At 36.3% G+C, this 20,020-nt stretch overlaps 2 protein-coding genes across 3 annotated transcripts in view; one reads left to right on the top strand and one right to left on the bottom strand.

Annotated features, from left to right (window-relative positions):
- LOC129272528 (uncharacterized) overlaps positions 1-6,548 on the bottom strand; it is a 50,407-nt gene extending 43,859 nt beyond the window's left edge. Inside the window, exons 1-6 of the mRNA XM_064107896.1 lie at positions 6,196-6,548; positions 3,870-3,965; positions 3,083-3,178; positions 1,983-2,156; positions 1,137-1,268; positions 402-530 (exon numbers count right to left, since the gene is read on the bottom strand). Of these exons, the coding sequence (XP_063963966.1) occupies positions 402-530; positions 1,137-1,268; positions 1,983-2,156; positions 3,083-3,178; positions 3,870-3,965; positions 6,196-6,352 (784 nt within the window). The 5' untranslated portion in view covers positions 6,353-6,548. The remainder of the gene's footprint in view (positions 1-401; positions 531-1,136; positions 1,269-1,982; positions 2,157-3,082; positions 3,179-3,869; positions 3,966-6,195) is intronic.
- LOC129273670 (zinc finger protein 813-like) lies at positions 6,030-16,154 on the top strand. 2 transcript variants are annotated; one of them, XM_064107452.1, is made up of 4 exons: positions 6,030-6,735; positions 10,635-11,230; positions 12,121-13,285; positions 14,312-16,154. In XM_064107452.1, the coding sequence occupies exons 2-4, from the start codon at positions 10,678-10,680 to the stop codon at positions 14,910-14,912; spliced, it is 2,319 nt and encodes a 772-aa protein (XP_063963522.1). In that variant the 5' UTR covers positions 6,030-6,735; positions 10,635-10,677; the 3' UTR covers positions 14,913-16,154. The 2 variants fall into 2 exon arrangements, with proteins under 2 accessions (XP_063963522.1, XP_063963523.1); XM_064107453.1 differs by lacking the exon at positions 6,030-6,735 and adding an exon at positions 6,952-7,256.
- Positions 16,155-20,020: the final 3,866 nt, after the last annotated feature.

The following is a 20,020-nucleotide window of genomic DNA, read 5'->3' as shown; positions in this document are numbered from 1 at the left end:
TAAAGCTGGTCGTAAGATACGAATGACTTTACGCACGACTGGTGATCCTTCTTGTGCTAGGTGATATCCGTATGTTATTGACTTATGACCTAAGAACATGTTCCAGTTGTGCGTAAAGTCGATCGTAACTTTACGAACAGCTTTATGAAACAGCCTCCTGATCTGACAACTTTCCTTGATTTTGATTGGCTGAGAAGCAGTGTTACTAGGGCAACAGTCGGATAAAATGTCAGTCCTATCATGAAGCCCTCCCCGGGTCTCACCACTGACATAGCAAACACTGGTAACTGTTTTAAAGACTCATAATACCTAACTACATCACTGAATATGCACTTCAAAAGGACATGAAATGATAAACATTTTAGTGTGTTTAAAGTGTTTTTTTTTAATTAAGAGCTTACCAGTACTTTGTGCATTAATCAAAGTCACTAAGAGCTGGTAGCAAATCTTCTGGAGCATAAGATCACCATGATGTAATACACTCTTCTCACCAATAATCCTGAATGCATCTAAACTAGCACAATTCTTCCCTGTTTGTAAACAAAAAGACAGAAAAATAATCTACTTAACATTGTATGAACATTATAAAAAAGGGTCATGCTATGAATTTCATCAGATTAGATTCAGATTTATTTCTTTTCATCATGCTAAAAACATTTGTTTTTTCCTTCCAGTGGTAGTTCATACACAATAATATGAAATAAATAAATAAACAAAACTTCATACTCTAAAATTTAAATTGGCACATATTAAACATTGAAAGGAAATATAAATAAACATGTAGTACAAAACAATATAAAAAATGAATCAGCAATTCAATTGCCCTTTAAAGAAAGAAAATAGAAATAGAGAAAGATTGAGGCTAAAAGATGATAAGAAATTTAATAGGCAATATACGACAGAGAGACGGCAAGCAGTTCATCTGCCAAAAGCTTGTTTAATAATAAAAACGGGATGGACAAACATACAGATGGACAACCCAAGATAATAAATAACCCCTCCCATAGCCACCTATGATGGGTAGATCCCAGATGTTTTCACAATATAATATTGATACATGGGTGTTATGATACAAATATCATCAAACACAAATAAAAAAAATGTTAATCTAAAATAATTGTTATCATTATACACACCTTGCATTGTCATCTGTAGAAGCAAGAGCAGAGAGTATCTCTGGACTTCTTTGTTCTTAGATTGATCTAAAAGTTCTAAGATGACGCTAACAAGATCTCTGCACTTCATCTGTTCCAACTTGGACAGGAATGCTGATTGAAGAATTATAAAGACAAAAAGAAGAAGTGGAATAATCAATATGTACGCTTGGCTTTGTATGATTGGGGATAAACGTTCAAATGGTTCCTTGGTTATCACGAGAACAAGATATTTTGGGGTATATAATGACCTCAAAGACATTTGACCTTTTCACACCTTCACCGATATTCTACTCACCTTTTAGTTTTTAGTATTAAAAGCTTGACAGTGTCATTGAAAGATAAACTATACTACTGGTAAAAACAGAAAATTAAATGTTCAGATTTATTAAAAAAATATTTATACATGTAAATGATATGGATCCCCCAACAATTTTTCAAGAAAATGTATAAAATTTTACAGAGTAATGAGCAAATGAAGTTCAGAAATAGTTTTTAAAATGCCGGTTCGTGTATAGAGTAGTGAGATACGTTGTTTCATGTGGAACAAAGAAGGAAAATCATGTTTTCAAGCAAGCCTGAACTACTTTAATTAAAATTTGTTGTTCTAAATAAGCATTCTGGCGTATTGCCGTACAAACAATTCTTATAATTTCCTATCGACAATAGACATCTATACCAGGGGCCTGTTGCAGAAAGAGATGCGTTTAAACGCAAGCCAAAAAATCAATCGCAAGTCCCAAATGCGCACTGTTCATTGGTTGAAAATCAAGTTGCGATTGATTGCAACTCTTTCTGCAACTGGACCCTGAACACTAAATACATTACCTGGGTCTGTGGAGAGATCATAGATGGTTGCTAACATCATGCGTTGCATTCTATCAGGGAAATCTACATCAGGTATGTGGGTGTGATAGTTATTCCATCTATCCATAGAGCAGCAGAGTGATGTCAATAGAGTTTGCAGGATAAACAGATCAACCTGGAATACCCTTTGATCAACTGATAAAAACAAATAATATAAAATTACTACCTTCTTCTACTCTCCTCCTGGGTGTATTACCATACTATTCATGTCAGTTATCCATGGAAAAGCTGCAGACATTTTACAGATGGAAACATTTCAATTGATTTTTCTGGGAAATATCGGCATACCCAACCTGGGCATACCAATGTATATACATGGAAAGTAATCTCTTTGACCCAGTCGCACCAAGCCTTCTGTGTTTTGCATGTACTTGTATCAAGCAATACGATTCTAGGAAAAATCACTCTCAAATTTCAAATTGCTAAATTCATCAATTCAAACTAATTGGCTGCTACCCTTTCAGTATAGTACTTTATTTATGTCTCGGTTTCATTTATATCATGTTTGCACTATCTATATTGTTTTTAAACTGAGAAAAATAAAAAATTGAATTGAATGACCAAAATGTGTTGTCAATTGTTTTTGTGCCAATAACCCAAATGATAATATCATGGTTGAATGTACTGTACACACAGTATGAAATGCTAAATTCACTCATAATGGTTTAAAAAAAGATTCTTCAGGTGAACATAAAAAAGTGACTTGCCTTTCACCCTAATAGTCCCAGGGTATTTTTAGTCTTGTCACTCCCTGGGTGGGGCATTATGGCCCGAATTCACAAAGGTTTTGAAAAACCATCTGTCGAACCAACAATTTATGCAGATTTCCTGTATAAATCACGCTTAATTTACAGTGCATGTATATTAAAAAAATGTCCAATGCTGATGTGCCCTTTTGTGAATTGATGCTTAGACATTCTTTAATATACACTCTAAGTTGGGCATTAATTATTATGAAATCTGCATAAAATTGCATTCAACAAAGGTTTTCAAAGCCACCTTTGGGAATTCAGGCATTATGAGTCCGAGATTGTGAAGTTGTGATAGACAAGTATATTTACCACTTTTCAGGATAACACATAAGGCTGTACAAGCCTGAAGAGCCTTCTGTTCATCTTTGCTCCTGCAAGCTTTCAAGACATATACAAAGGCTTCTCCTACGTGAATGAAGAGAAGATGGGGTATGGATACATTTAAGGAACATTATTCTATGATATTTTTTTGTGTACACCTTTTACTGAATTCACATAAATAACAATTCAATTGTTTGAATATCCAATGTAGCGATTACTAGCGAAATAAAAAAAATATCAAATTGCAAACAAATGTAATCTCAATCCACTCAACAGGACATTGAGAAATGCAATGAAGCCCATTTCAAGATTCACAAATTTGAGTTTGAGTTTTCCTAAAGAATACTCTGTGTTTGGATGCAGAGAAAATACATGAGACTTGAAGTGATGTATTTTTTCTTCATAACTTTCCAATGGAGTATGTTGTTTTTAATAATGTCAATAAGTGTGAAGTGCTTTGAACAGTCATTCATTGGTATCGCGCAATTAAAAAGCCAATTATTATCATTATTTGTATGTTTGCATCCGATGTGTGGTCAATATCAGGCATGGTATGATTACCCCCCTCATTTGCATTACATGCCGACATAGTATATGCGGCTCAGGCGAACATACATCTATCTAAAACTATTCAATATTGCAAAATTGAGATATTAACCATTTTGTATGTCTATTTGTTCATGTCAACTTAATGTCATATGAAGCACTTTACTGATAAAGAAATATCAATAATTTGGTGTACTTTTCTTTGTTTTACTGCAACTTTCATACTTACTCTTTGTAATTCTATCAAGTAGCAATTGTTCAGCACTCTGCCTTAGTCCAACATTGGCAGATTTAGCCAATTCTGAAAGAGCTTCATTGGAAATTGCTGCAATAAAAACAAGTGAACATTACATTGTACATAGCAGTGAATTACGGATTACATTATTAATTTCCCCAAGAAATGTTTCAACAGTAAAATATGCACAATAAGGCATTGGGTGTGGTGATTGTGGTCAGCAACAATAAAGAACAAAACAAAAAAGAAATCAACCTGTACCTTGAATACAAAGAGCTACATGTAGACAACAAACTCTATCAATAATCAATGTCATTTCATTGTAAAAGAATAGCATTGGGGAAACTTTGCCGTGTCAAAAAATCTGCATTTGTGAAGTAATTGGCAAAACATTGACCAGCAAACTTTGCTTCACTTCAATTTACGGCTGGTACTAAGCCTAATGCCTAAATTGTTTACTTATATGCTTTTTGTGCGGGCATGTGTGCGTGTACATAATTATGTACACCCTTATGAACTTACTAATTGCATACATATACTAGAAATTCATAATTTATTATTACTATTATTAATTTATTTGTTCATTCACTTACCATCTTTTGTATAAAACTATAATAATCATTATCATTTTCATAATTGATTTGTTTTTCTGAGTCTTTCCTTCTTGCACTTTTCACTCCCTTTCACACAGGCCCCAAATCCAGTTTATTTTTGCTTTCTCTCCATGTTGTAGCACAACATAACAGAAGAAAGCTACTAAAAGGAATTCTTAATTGCAATCAAAACCCATCTTTTGTATAAAACTATAATAATCATTATCATTTTCATAATTAATTTGTTTTTCTGAGTCTTTCCTTCTTGCACTTTTCACTCCCTTTCACCAGTTCACACAGGCCCCAAATCCAGTTTATTTTTGCTTTCTCTCCATGCTGTAGCACTACACAACAGAAGAAAGGTACAAAAAGAAATTCTTAATTGAAATCAGCACAAAAGCAAATTTAAGGAAACAAAGAGACAAAAAGGAAAAAAAGTGGACAAATAAAAAATAAAAGAAAAAAAAAGAAAAAGAAGAAAAAAGGAATAAAAGAAATAAAAGATACAGAAAAGAAACAAAGAAGAGAGAGAAGAAAAAAAAAGAAGAGAAAAGAACAAGAAAAGAAAAGAAAAAAGAAAGAAAAAGCAAAAGAAAATAAAAGAAAACAGAAAAAAGAAAAGGAAAAAAAAGAAGAGGTAGAAAAAAAATAGTAAAAAAGAAGAAAACGAAAAGAAAAAAAAAGACAAAGAAAAAAGAAAGATTAACAGAAAAGAAAAAAAAGGAGAAAAAAATGAAAAAAATGAAAAGGAAAAAAAGAAAGTGAAATAGAAAAAAAAAGGATGAAGGGAAAGAAGCTTTTCATCCTCTCAAGAAAGGCTCCAAATTAAAGCAGTGGCAAAAATAGTCAAAATTTTTTTGACTGGCCAGTTGCCAACACTCCACAAGACAGAAGAAGATACCTTGACAACCAATCACAGCTCACCGTTTAGAATCCATTTCTCTTTCTGTCAGGCCGGCAAGAACTCTGCGATCATTGCATTATTTTGCATATGGTTACTACTTTTATTTACCAGTATTATTTACAATATGGTCTACAAAGCACAACTATTCACAAATATTTTTGCTATTTAATGAAGCAAAAATTTTGATTAAAAAATCCAGAGTAAAACAAGTGTTTACACTTTAGCCTATGTCTTTATGAACAGTTTATCTGCTGTTAGTTGTCTGGACATCAGTAAGGAACACTTTTCAGTTCACACTGATTTTTGAAAACTTTTGTTAAAAAAAAAAAAAAGATACGTCTAGCTAGGACTTGGTACGGTACAGAACGTAACAGTATACCCAGTTGTTGGGTGTCCGGACAGGTTTTGTATCCAGACAGTCGATTTTAAACAGCCAATTGAAAAAGTTCACAATTCAAATCTCTTAAATGTTTTAGCACAAAATGTTAGACAATATTATAGAGAATAAATATTGATGATGATTAGCACTAATCAATGCACAGTTTTTGTTTAATCCAAAGACAAAAAAGAAGGCTTCATTTTTGTTACGTGTCCGGACACACAACCCCCCCCCCCCCCCCCCATACGATACACTTTGTCTGACTTAGTTTAAGTCTTACTCTAAAGAAGTTAAGTTAACGTTGGTACTCGTCACTTTGTCTTTGTGGTATCACTATCAGCAAGCGCTTGTTTTTTAATATTTTATGTCAGCTAAGTTCCAAAAGGTAAGAACGTTGATGTCCCCTGGGCCTGGCATGCCTGGATACATGAATCGCAATCTTACCATCCTCGATCTTCTGCTCCAGATTTTTACTGACAACATGACGCAACCAGTTCCGGAGATATTTCACTAGCGAAAATCCAGCAATTGCTACCCCGGTTGTTCCGCAGAGAATGAAAACGAAGCTCCGTACACTCCTCACAGCGGGTACCGACGACATTTTAGAAGCTTGAAATGTTATTCTGGATTATTTCAAATGAGCATAGCAGGGTATCTCCTTTATCCTTCGTTGATAAAGAGCCATATTGGTTTGGTTAGTTGAGATAAATGGTTGACGACAAAATGCTGAGACATTTTAATTTCGAGTTTAGCGCCGTGTATTTCGTACTGCACGATTTCGCTGCTCCACTATCTGCTAGCTCATACAACTGTTCCCGCGATCCGATGCATCGAGGCACTTGCAAGCCCGCTACTCCCTCGTCCCAAAGACAGATGTAGCTACGCTAGGCAGCAGCGCTCACATAACTAAGCTAGATCAGCTCAGCGAAAAGTTAGTAACAGGGATTTCTTCGGAATGAACATCGTCCACAACTTGCATTGAGTGTAAACATTGCCTTTTCTCATTTCTATTTATGGTTTAATGGTTGTGATTACGTGTAATTATTCAATTCATATAGTAATGTGTATTTTGGCTGGAGGATGTGTTAAATTTTATTTTCGTTCATGAGATAGATAATGTCAAACTTTACGGGAATCGTTGTGTTATTCCGGTGGTTGGAGAGTGTCCCTTTGTGTTGTGTCGCCTGAGTGCGTGCAGTGGTGCAGATTGACTGTGGCTGAGTGTGTGACTGACAGTCATGCAACGACATGATATGGGCATTGACTGTAGTGTTAGTGTTAGTCAGTCAGTCAGTGCAGTGCAGTAGAAACTAGAAAGTGTATTTATTTTTGGTCAAGGCAGTTCTAAAGTAATAGGCGGTGCTGCACCAGCCCGAGTTTGCTCAATCTCGCGATTTTAGCCTGATCGGCCCTCTTCGCGATTCAAAAAAATAAACGGCTGTTTTCAACACTCCGTATTGCCACTGTAGTCGTAGAGGAAATGTGACCGCGCCATTATTTAGAGAGTATGTAAAATAATGTATAACTTCAGACCTCCATTTCATGGGTTTGGGGTGGGGGGGAAACGGGGCCCACCTAATCAATCACTCCTCAGTCTCTCAGAAAATGAATTTGACCAGTGATCTCCGACCTTGAAGGGATGGTCCGGGCTGAAAATATTTTTATCTTAATAGTAGAATTCACTGAGCAAAATGCTGAAAATTTCATAAAAATTGGATAACAAATAATAAAGTTATTGAAGTTTAATTTTTTGATGATGTCACATCCCCACTTTCCATTTTCTTATGTTACATGTATTACATATAAAATCATAATTTTTTCATTATTTCATACTTGTGTGAATATGTCTCCCTTATAATGAAATAAGTTGCAGCAATAAATATCTAATGCACTAAATCAGTTGTCAATTAATCCAATTTTTCTAGTTCTTGGAGGAAAAAAATTGAATAAACCTAATTTCATATAATAAAATACAAAAGAACAAGTGGGGATGTGACATCATCAGCCCACCTAATGAATATTCATAATGACTGTTTTCACAAAATATTGCTAAACTTTAAAATTCAATAACTATGTTATCCGATTTTGATGAAATTTTCAACATTTTGCTCAGTGAATTCTACTCTATTTATTAAGCTATAATTCCTATAAATACTTTCAGCCCGGACCATCCCTTTAAGGGAGGAAGGATAAGAGAGAGAGAGAGTGCTCCCCCGCCCCCTCCTTGGCACTATCAGCTCATTTGGACATAGTTGAAAAATCACCACCTTGGCTTGGGAAAAAGTAGAATCTTTAGTTGGATTTGTTAAGTTGCTTCATTGAAAAGTCCAGCCACCCAAATAAGGTTCTTTGTTGTAGGCCTCAATGTTATTATTAGGCCTATAATATAGCTTTCCAAAAGCAAAAAAAATATGAAAATTGATCTATAAATCTGAAAGTGTAGGTTGTTTTGTTGAAGTTGTAAAGTTGAATAAAAGACAAGAATCTATACAGGGGCGGCGGAGCAAAATTGAAAGTGGGGGGACGGAAAAAAGGGCACCTAGCTTTTCTTTTGAAAAGGGCACTTTCTTAAAAAATGACTTATCAACAGTGGCGTAATTGGGCAAAAGTTTTGAGGGGGCTAGATATTTTGTATCACATAAATTCATAAGCTGTGAGCGAGTGAAGAGAGCGAGCAAAAATTTTGACATCTTTATAACAAAAATCCAATTTTGTGATAGATTTTGACAACTAATATTCAGAAAATAATATATTTCACCCTTCTCTTTTTCCTTTTCTCTTTTTTTTTTGGTCGTGAAAAGTCTTGGAAGGGGGGAATTAGATCAAGCCCCCTATCTGTACGCCTCTGCTTATCTACCCCAGTCACATGACTTGTGAAGCTTAATGCACGTATGATTATCCTTAAGAGTTTTGTAGTAACATAAACATGAGAATATTGTTTTCTTGTTTCAAAGGGGGTCCTTCTCAGGTGAAAGGGGCACAGAACACGGTCATGTGGGGCACTTTTCTTGGGTAGAAAGGGTGGCCGGGGGGGGGGGGGGGGAACTGATACGAGATAGGGCACTTACAAGAAGGCAAGGGGGCACTTGCTCTCGCACAAAGCGGGTCTTTCACAGGTGAAACAGGCACATAACACTTTCGAGGGGGGCATTTTTGCTTTTAAAAAAATAGGCTACGAGAAAGGGCACTTGATAACACCTAAAACGGGTCCTCAGGTGAAAGGGGCACAGTACACGTTCGTGAGGGGGCATTTTTCGGTAAAAATTGGCGAAGATTTGAGAAATGGTACTTTCTAACACATAAATTGGCCCCTTCTCAAGTGAAAATGGCACAGAACAAGTTCGGGGGGGGGGGGGTCATTTTTGCTTTTAAAAAATTTGGCACTTATACGAGAAAGGGCACTTGGTAACACCTAAAACGGGTCCTCAGGTGAAAGGGGCACAGAACATGTTCGTGAGGGGGCATTTTTCTTGCATAAAAAAGGGGCATTTTTCAGTGCTTCAAAAAAAAAAGTGCCTCCCCCTCGGATCACCGCCCTCGAATCTATACAAGATTTTCTCTGACACCAATTTTAAATATTAAACTGCTTGAAAGTTTCACCGATAATGTACACTGTGCACATCTCATATTTTTGAGTGAACCCCAAACTTCAAACCTTGTTTTCTCCTTTTATTAAATACTTGTGTTGGTTATTGTTTATCAATTTTTGCAAAATTTATATCATTCTAAATCTTAGAATCTGTTTTTATATGACCGTCCTAGACGGTACGTATCACGCTTGGTGTCTGTCCCTTAACTTTTCCTTGTAAATGTGATAACTTCAGTTTGACTTAACCTATGCTCATATAATTTGGTGTGTATGATACTAGCATGGATCCCAGGGAGCCTATTGATTTTGAGGTCAAAAGGTCGAAGGTCAAGGTCACACTGACATGTTTTCATCAATACCCTTCTGCAGTCCTTGTAAACATGATAACTTCAGTTTAACTTAACCTACATGTAGGCTCATATAATTTGGTGTGTATGATACTAGCATGGATCCCAGGAAGCCTATTGATTTTGAGGTCAGAGGGTCGAAGGTAAAGTTGCCACCTTTCTTTCTTCTTGCTTGACCAATAACTCCATTTTCCGCGTTACAGGCGGGCGTATTATGTGCTTGCCTTAGCATTACTCTTTGTTAAAGGAGAATGAAACCCTTGAAACCAGCTGAATCCATATCAAAGAGAAAAATCAAAGAAACTTATTGTTGAAAGTTTGAGGAAGATTGAATGAATAATAAGAAAGTTATGAGCATTTGAATGTCGAGATCACTAATGCCATGTAGATCCTCACATTGGCAATGCAACCAAGATCTGTGATGTCACACACGTACAACTCCCTCATTACTTTAGTACTTATTTCACTTATATTCTCACTTTTATAGAGTCTATCACAAGGTGAGGTGTTCTCTTTATGAGAGGACAAGTACAGAGGTTTCACAACATTATATCATTGATGAATCGTTTGTCATATGATTAGAATGAGCAAAAAGAGATGTTTTGGGGTATATTTTCAGTGTCCAAAAGGGGAGAGTTGTTCATCTGTGACACCATAGATCTTGGTCGCATTGCCAATTGGAGGATCGCCATAACATTAGTGATCTCGACATTCAAATGCTCATAACTCTTCTATTGCTAGTCCTATTTTACTCACACTTTTGTTGATCTTATTCTTTGATTTTTCTGCTTTCACAAAAGCTAACTTGCTCCAAGAGTTTCATTCTCCTTTAAATGGGTGGGGGTTACTTTTTGTTGTATTTGTTACGGTACACGTATACAACACTTGTTGGTACAAAGACATAGTCATAATCATGTTTTCTAAATTTATGTTGTTTTATCTCACAGAGAACGTAAAGGTTTGGCACTACTCCACACCTGAAAGATCATTATGGCATCAACGTCTTTTCAGGTAATACAAGGTGACGATGGGAGTCACATATACAAGGCTCCAAACCACTGCAGGAAAGCCTTGGAGATGCTTGCCCAATGCTGGCGCCAGTACCCGAGCCTCTGTGATGCCATCATCAATGTTCAAGACCTGCAGTTCAATGCCCATAGGGCCATCCTTATGGCATGTAGTAATTTCTTCAGCGATATATACAACGCATTGCCTTCAGGCGGTCACAATCCAGAACTGCTAAGGAAGAGTGTCCGCCTATCTCACCTGGCCCCCGCATCTTTCCACATGTTCCTCGAGTTTGCGTACACGGGAAAGCTTGATCTAAACATAAAGACAGTCGAGATGTGGTTGGAGATAGGGTTTACACTGAAGGTACCTATGGTGAAAGACGCAGCCTGTACCTTCTTGAAGAGTCAGACCAACACAGATAACTGCATGGACATCATCGGTATTGCTGAGAAATATGATCTGTCGGAGATCAAACACCATGCAAATCGGGCAATGTGTGAACGCCTCATTCAACTTTCTCAATCGTTTCATGGTAATTGTTTTTATGATTCACTCAGCAATCAGCTTTAATTCATTATCTTGCAACATTTGCCCCATATATTTCGTGAAGTATCTTATAGTAAATTTATACTAAAGTCTAAGGTCCCTGTGCACCATACCTGATGGGTGTTTCATGACTGGTGATCATTTCTTATAGTGTAACTCTGCAATTATGAAAATTTGGTGTGCATGATTTACCTCAAGAAAGGATAACCAGTCATTTGTAAAGTCACTCGTAACTTACTAACAGCTTAATGAAACACCCACCTGGTAGGGTTCCTATTTTTCAAATGATATCAAATCATTGAAGAATGTTTGCTTATTGCCATAGTTAATGATAGGTGTGATAAATCCTTTGGAAGAGTTGACACAAATTGTTCATTTCCACTTTTATTCATAAACCGCACCCCAGAGCATTTGATGAGTTTTTCGGTTCATTTAGGAGGAGGGGTGGACGAGATGACCCTTTAACATAGGCAGCTGTGTGAAATTTGTAATCTTACCAGCGTCCTCCCATGATTGTTTTTGCTCTGATTCAGTAAATAAAGCTCCTGGAATGCTCACTTTTGGTGTGCTATCTTCTGAAGATATGAAAGAAGCACTGCAAAACATTCAGCTACAATGTTGCCATATTTTTCAATGAAAATTTGCTATAGAATGATAACATTCAATGCATCAAAATTGGTGTTAAGTCAATTTCTAGCAATTTTTAGAAGGTAAAAGGGAAATGTTTTCCCACTCTACAAAGTTAATAAACATGCAAAGCAATTATCGCTTGAACATAGATTAAATGATATTACTAGCTATCGTTTTAAACAATTGAAAAGTCTGTACAATTGTGATGTGGAGTATTTTTTGTTTTAATTTGTTTCTTCTGTGCAGAAGGAAATCGTTCAGATGAAGCTGACATGTGTTCAGATACAGATGATATCAATGATGATGGAGGAGCAGAGGACATTGAAAATATTGATGATGAGGAGGAAAATGAGCAGTCATCAAGGATACCCCAAACCAGACTAGCCAGCAAAGACAAAGCATCTCCTCGAAGGGTGGAAACTAAAGCTGCCTTGAAAGCAGTTAACCTCAGACCTAGGAAACCTAAGAAATCTCCAGAACCAAGGGCTCCATCACAAAGAGTCCTCAAACAACGCGCTTTAAAAGCAAAGCAAAATCCTATTGTTGCCACTGCAAAAGTGAAGAAGGAGTATCCCTGCAAATTCTGTGATACAATCTGTAAGAGACATAGTGAGTTAAAGAGTCACTATCGGAACGTCCATGCAAAGTGCAAAAAATGTCAAAAGGTGTTCCACAATGATGAAGAACTCAAAGAACACCTAGAGGTTCACAGACAGCGTGAGTTGAATGCCAGGAAAGTGAAGTCTTACATTTGTCCTTACTGTGGAAAGAACTGCCATGTGAACTCGGCATTGAAAATTCACATACGCACACACACTGGGGAGAAACCATTTAAATGTGATATTTGTGGTGCCCGATTCATTCAGTCCATCAATTTGAAAAGGCATATTCTGTCTTATCACAAAGATGGCGAGCCTTATGCTTGTAGTGTCTGTGGAAAGAAGTTCAGGGTTTTGGTGTACCTGAAAAGCCATGAAATAACCCATAGCAAGGATCGGCCATTCCAATGTGAGGCCTGCGGTGCCATGTTTAAACGCAAGAGTGACCTACGAAGCCATAGACGCGTACACAACTCTGAAAAACCATATGGATGTAGCATCTGTCATACCAAGTTCAAGACTACCAACGATCTCAAGGCTCACATGCTTATTCATGATGACCAGAAGCCACATGTATGTAATCAATGTGGAGCAAGTTTCAAGCGAAGTGGTCACCTCAACAGGCATGCAAAGATCCATACCAAAAGCAGACCATTTGCCTGTGATCAGTGCGGGGCTCAGTTCAATCGTAAGGAGAATCTTCGTAGTCATCAGCGAATCCATACAGGAGAATATGCATATAGTTGCAAAGTTTGTAACACTAATTTCAGACACATCAGCAGCCTCAAGATTCATGAAAAGAGTCATTGGCCGTAAGTGTAGAATGCTTTTACGTTTTGGTACCCCCCCCCCCCCCCTCCCTCTTCCTAACTATTGGTGACTATTCCAGTTTATTTATATGAATATGTGCTCTCTTCCATACCTAAAGGCCACCGCACACCTTACGACCCGACTGGTCTACGATTGGCTTGCGACTGAGTGAGGGAAGATGTGACGTCACAGCTCTTGTCAGCTTGAGAGTCGCAGATCGGTCAGAGACAAGTCGCAAGGAAAATCGTAAGGATTTGACATGTCGAATCCTTATGACTGGATCGCAAGCTGAATCCAACTTCCAGCCAATCAGACAGCAGAGTTGCACGACGCGTATATGGTATACAACGCGCATACGCAGTAGTAAGCGCCATTTCTCAGTTGCTATGGGAAAAAGCAAAAAGCGCATGAGTGAGTCGCAGACAACATGGTAGTCGAGTCGGATCGCAAGGTACCTTGCGATTCATCTCTACTCACTCACTCGCAAGCCAGCCGTAGACCAGTTGGGTTGTAAGGTGTGCGGTGGCCTTAATTTGTCCAAGCAAAGCTTGTATATCTCCTTGGGATGTGCAGGATTTACAACTCATGTCATGGGCATATTCAATTTTTCAGGTGTAAATGATTAGTTATCATAAGTACATGTGGGCCTTTAGCAGTCATTACATTGTCTGAAGTTGTTTTTGGACAAACATAAGTCACATTTGTATAAAAATTTACCCCTCCCTAAATAGATGGATTCTCAACTGCTTACAATCTAAAGCTATGCCTTTGCCATTGCAAGATCAAGATTATTAAAGACTTTAGTTCTAAATTTGTTTAATATTTAACTCTGTAACCTTTGACTTTGTGACCCCTAAATGTAATCATATCTCATAAAAAGCCCCTCATTTTAATTGCAACAAAGATCTTCTGTGGATTTCCCGAAGCATATATATATTTTTTTTAAATTCAGTTCAATGTAAATGTGTATGAAATATAAATGATTTGTGTCTGATTTATGTGGATAAATTTCCAAATGTTCTTTTCAGGGTAAAGACACCACAACCACAGAAGGAAGAGACACAGGATGGTATACTGATGCACCTCCTGACACCACCCAATAGAACAACCACTCCCATGGTACCAACAGGTGAACAACAATCAATTCAATTCAATGCAACACAACAGGCAACAGCAGCAACACCCATCCAGATAAGGGTTGCTCCTTCCAATCTACAAGAGCTAGCCGGAGGAGGAGTGGCTACTTCAAACGGCATCGATATCACTCTGGTGAACTTAGCAACGGGTACCTTGAACCAACCGAGACACTCGCCCTCGCCGCCGTCGGAACCGGCTCAGCTACAACCTGTATTACCATCTCATCCTATGATCCAGCATCCTAGCCCCAATCCTGCTGCGTTACTGTCCCTCAACACCACACAAGCCTTGGCCCAGGTCCAAGCGGAAGCCCAGGCTCAGATCCAAGCTCAGATCAATTCACAGAGTGTTCCTTTGCAACTGACTACCCATCATCATCATGGTAATCATCATGGTCATCACCATGGTCATCAGCAGACTGCCCAGTCTCTCATTGCTGGCTCAATCCCAACAGCTACAGTTCAAGAGACAAATCACTTTATCTTGCAATGAAAAAGGAATAATGTATTGATGCCATCTGTAATATCTCTATGACACAAAATGTAATCAAATATTTTTTTTTAACTGTTTATAGACATTTCTATCTACTATACCAAATTTCCACCATGTACCGTATTTTAAATGTACTATGAATGACATTTTTTCTTTGATCACATCATGATTGCCACCACCTGATTAGACCTTAAAAAATCGTTAGGTTGCCCTCATAAGCCCAAAATTGGAAAGTTGGGTCGGTTTTTTTTTTATTTATTTTTTTTAAATACCTTTGCTGCTGTACTGCACACAGATAATCATGCATGGGATGATTTATGTATGCAGTCAAGCATATAAAAACACATGAAAGTGCTTTTTTTTTAGCAATTGAAAACTAATTTGAGCAAATTCTTTGCCCAAATCTGTTTTTCGCATTTTAATTCGGTCGGATGAGGGCAACATAACAGTTTTTTTTAGGCCTCATATTGATGAGAACATTCATTTACAGAAACAAAATGTCTGTAAATTATTATTTAAAGAAAACAATGTTCATTACATAACTGTATGTACATCATGAATCATCCCATACAAAAGAACCTGTGTTACTCAGATTCTTTTCGCTGGAGTGATAGAAGCATATGATTGTTAACCTAGTTGGAGTAGCAGCAGCAAAGCCCATTCTATGCTTGAAAACTGAAATGATTATTACAGCATTGGACACTGGTGGATATTCATGTGTCCTACATGTACGGTATTAATTACAAAGTATAAAAACAAAATGCCTTTATAATCCTGAGAAATGGATCAGATATCTTGCAGAATGGAGTTTAAATAATTGCGTTGAATGTACAGGTATTTTTTAAAAGAATACTTGTGCTTCTAGTCTTCAATCTACTTTAAAATGAATTAATTATGCTAATATATGCATGAAATAAGAATGTAGCTGTAAATCTGCATGTACAGGCTTGAAAGATTTTTTCATGTATTTCACATTTAATAAATGTGATATTTCACTTTCATCAATGGAGTGAAAACCTACTGAATTTTCCAAAAGAGCCCTTCATCTTCAACATTCACTTCAAAAATTCAATATATTTTTTTAAACAAAAAATAAAGTAATATTGTTATATATGCACCTGAAAGAAAAAAATGGACAGTATCTTGGAAGATATAATTATCCATTCTAAATAATCAGTGTGGTTGATATTTGAGTGGTTCACATGAGGCACATTCTAATAAATTGTGAAATATTGAAATAAAGCTAGTCTTTTTATCAGTTTTTGTCTTTGCTGCATAGCAGAAATGAGACATTTGCGCTGCTTTTCTGACTTCAGCATTGCCAATATCAAATCTTGTTCATGTTTGATGACATTTCAAAAACTTATCCTTGGTTAAAGGTCAAGTCCACCCCAGAAAATTGTTGATTTGAATCGATAGAGAAAAATCAAACAAGCATTACGCTGAAAATTTCATCCAAATCTGATGTAAAATAAGAAAGTTATGACATTTTAAAATTTCGCTTAGTTTTCACAAAATAGTTATATGCACAATTGAGTCACATGCGAATGATGGAATCAATAATGTCCCTCACTCACTATTTCTTTTGTTTTTTATTGTTTGAATAATAGAATATTTCAATTTTTTACAGATTTCACAAAAAGGACCAACTTGACTTTACCATAAATTGTTAAACAATGGTAATTCCACATGTTCAGGGAGAAATAAAACTTTGTTTCACATGCAGGACAATGAGGAGAAAATTAGAATATTTCATATACATATGTAATAAATTACAGAAGAAATATTGAGTGAGTGATGTCGTCAGTTCCCTCATTTGCATACCAACAAGGATGTGCAAATAACTGTTTTTTTAATTAATTTAAACTTAAAAATGTCATAATTTTCTTAGTTAACATCCAATTTTGATGAAACTTAAAGGCCCGAATTCACAAAGGTGGTTTTGAAAACCCACGGTTGAGTCCATGGTTTATGCAGATTTCCTGTATAAATTACGCTTAATTTAGCGCGTATCAGGCGCGTGTATAAAAAATGTCCAATTCTGATGCGCGCTTTTGTCAGTGCGCCAAATTGACGCCTGTTACCATGGTTAGATACGCTATTTTATTCATGAGTCCACTGTTTGAAGAGTGGACTCATAAATAAAATGGCGTATCTAACCATAGTAACAGGCGTCAATTTGGCGCACTGTGACAAAAGCGCGCATCAGAATTGGACATTTTATATACACGCGCCAGATACGCGCTAAATTAAGCGTAATTTATACAGGAAATCTGCATAAACCATGGACTCAACCGTGGGTTTTTAAAACCACCTTTGTGAATTCGGGCCTCAGTGTCATACTGCTAGGATTTTTCTCTTTTTATTCAAATCAACTTTTTGTTGGGGTGGACTTGTCCTTTGAGATTTGATGTTGATGATGCTGCTGCAGCCGTCAGAAAATAATGTCATTCGTCTTGCTTCAGCTTGATTCTTTTCATATACATATCCGACCTGTAATAGCAATTATTAATTATAATTAATCCCTGTGCAGTAGGAGCCTGTATCTGCCACAGTCAAGTATTTAGAAAAAAATTGTTTTCAATGAAAATGACATCCCTGATTACACCACAAATATCCAGCGCTCGATATTCATACATTAGGGCATTTTCACACTGTTTCCACCTTCTTAAATAGGGCCCACAGTCTGCTGTGCAAACCCTTCACTTAAGTAAAGGGTCTGAATTGCAGCCTACTTATGCGTTGTGTACTGAAGGCCAAACAGCAAGTTTTGTATGTGCTAGTCTTTGCGTGGAGACACACTTGTTGATCAAAGTTTCAATCAGGGTCTGTGCCTGCAGACTAGGGCCCACATTTGAAATTTATGAAGGGTAACTCCTCTTTTTTCTTTGCCTTTTTGAGCCAAGGCCTCCCTTATTAGAGTGAAAACTGAAAATGGTATTAAAATTTAAACTCCCTTTCTGCTCATCAGAAAATTTGTGAATTTTTTTATTTTGATGAGGCCCCTGACTAAATTAAATTTTCAAGTAAAATCACAAAATTTATCCAATAAAACATGTTTGTCTATCACATCCCTCACTTAACTGTTTCAGTGCATGCACATTCATTATTCATTGATTAATAACTAATAAATTAAAATAGTGACAACCACCCAACGGAGGATTTCATGCAACTTAAAGGGATGATCCAGGGTGGAGATATTTATTTCTCAATAAATAGAGTAAAATTCACAAAGCTAAATACTGAAAATTTGATCAAAATCAGATAACAAAGTTATGGCATTTTAAAGATAAGCATTATTCCAGTGAAAAACTTGTAGGCATGTCTTCATGAATATGTGATGAAAATACTTGGTATCCTTATCCAATCAGACCTGAAATGGAATGACCACATTAGTTCAATGATAGCTAAGGCTAACAGGCGAATTTACATGTTGAGGCAGCTCAGACCTTTTAAACTCCAACAGGGTGATCTACTGACCATTTATACTGGTTACGTGAGGCCTTTGGTGGAGTATGCTGTGCCAGTTTGGCACCCAGGTCTGACTACCCAACAGCGAGCACAAATCGAAAGAATACAGAAACGATCTCTCCGAATTATTCTTGGCCCACTGTACATCACCTATGAGAATGCCCTACAAATCACAAACCTGAAATCACTCGAATTAAGACGACGGGACTTGTGTATCAAATTTGCCAAGTCCCTACAAAACTCACCCACCTTCAGATCCTGGTTGCCTAATCCTAGACTAAACACAAAATCACTCCGAAGAATTGCTCCCTACGATCAGATTAAATGCAGAACACAAAGGTACAAACTTAGTCCAATCCCATATCTAATTAGCTTATTGAATGAATCCTAGATAAAAAAGACAATCAGTTTGTTGTGATCTGTATTATGACCTCTTCCTAAATCCTTTTTTTTTTCATATCTCCTCTCTCTCTCTCTCTTTCTTCTTTATCTTTCTCACCCTCCATCTCCATCTCTTTCTCTTTCTCTCGCTCTCTTTCCCTTCATCCATCATTCTCTCCAATTCTTTCTCTATCTCACCATGCAATGTGACTTATTATTATTATTGAATTAGAATAATCAGCGACTACCTGTAATGTTTCAGTAAAACGAAATAAGTATACAAAACTCTCTGTATATAAAACTTTATTCTAATTATTTACCCATTGTTACCCACTTCCATTTCTCCTTATACTCTGAATACGTTACTAATTCGAAATATCGATATTCTCAAGTCAAATTTATCCAATCCAATTCACTTACATCATAAATCCTTCCAATCCACTTTCTCGTATACATGTACTATATCTTAAGCAAATTTTGAAACCTCTGCAATTACTTATATTTGAAAATATTCTGTTGATTCATATTAACCCCCAAAGTACATTTTTTCATGCTTTGTGTATTTTTATAATTCTATTTTGATACTGTTATGTTTTATGTTGTTTTTTTAATGTAAAAGTTCTGTACAATTCAGCTCTTGCTGCGAACAGTCTTTGAATAAAATACCATTATTATTATTCAATGAGCAAAATGATGTCATATCCCCACTTTTTCTTTTGTATTTTATTATATGAAATAAGGTTTAATCAATTTTTTTTTACCGAGAACTGAAAAAAAATGGATTGACAACTGATTTAATGCATTAGATATTCATTGCTGCAACTTATTTCATCATATTGGAGACTCATCATTTACACAGGTATGAAAAAATGAAACATTTATTATTTCATGTAATAACATAAGAAAAAGTGTGGATGTGACATCATCAGCCCACCTAATGAATATTCATGACAATGTGCATATTGATAAACTTTAGAATTCAATAAATTAGTTATTTGTTATCTGATAAAGATGAACTTTTCAGCATTTCGCTCTGTGAATTTTACTCTATTTATTTAGATATAAATATTTTCAGCCCGGACCATCCCTTTAAAGGGGAAGTTCACTCTGACAAAAAGTTGATAGTAAAAATAATGAAAAATATTACAGGTTTTGAAAAATCCATCAACAAATAAGATTTATTAGAATTTCAATTATTTGATTTGTGACATCACATGCGAGCAGCTTTCTCACATATCGTATCATAAAAAAATCAA

The sequence above is a fragment of the Lytechinus pictus genome, chromosome 12, assembly GCF_037042905.1.
Source record: "Lytechinus pictus isolate F3 Inbred chromosome 12, Lp3.0, whole genome shotgun sequence".
NCBI lineage: Eukaryota > Metazoa > Echinodermata > Echinoidea > Temnopleuroida > Toxopneustidae > Lytechinus > Lytechinus pictus.
The sequence above is the reverse complement of the archived record's forward strand: the minus strand, read 5'-3'. Positions and strand labels throughout refer to the sequence as shown.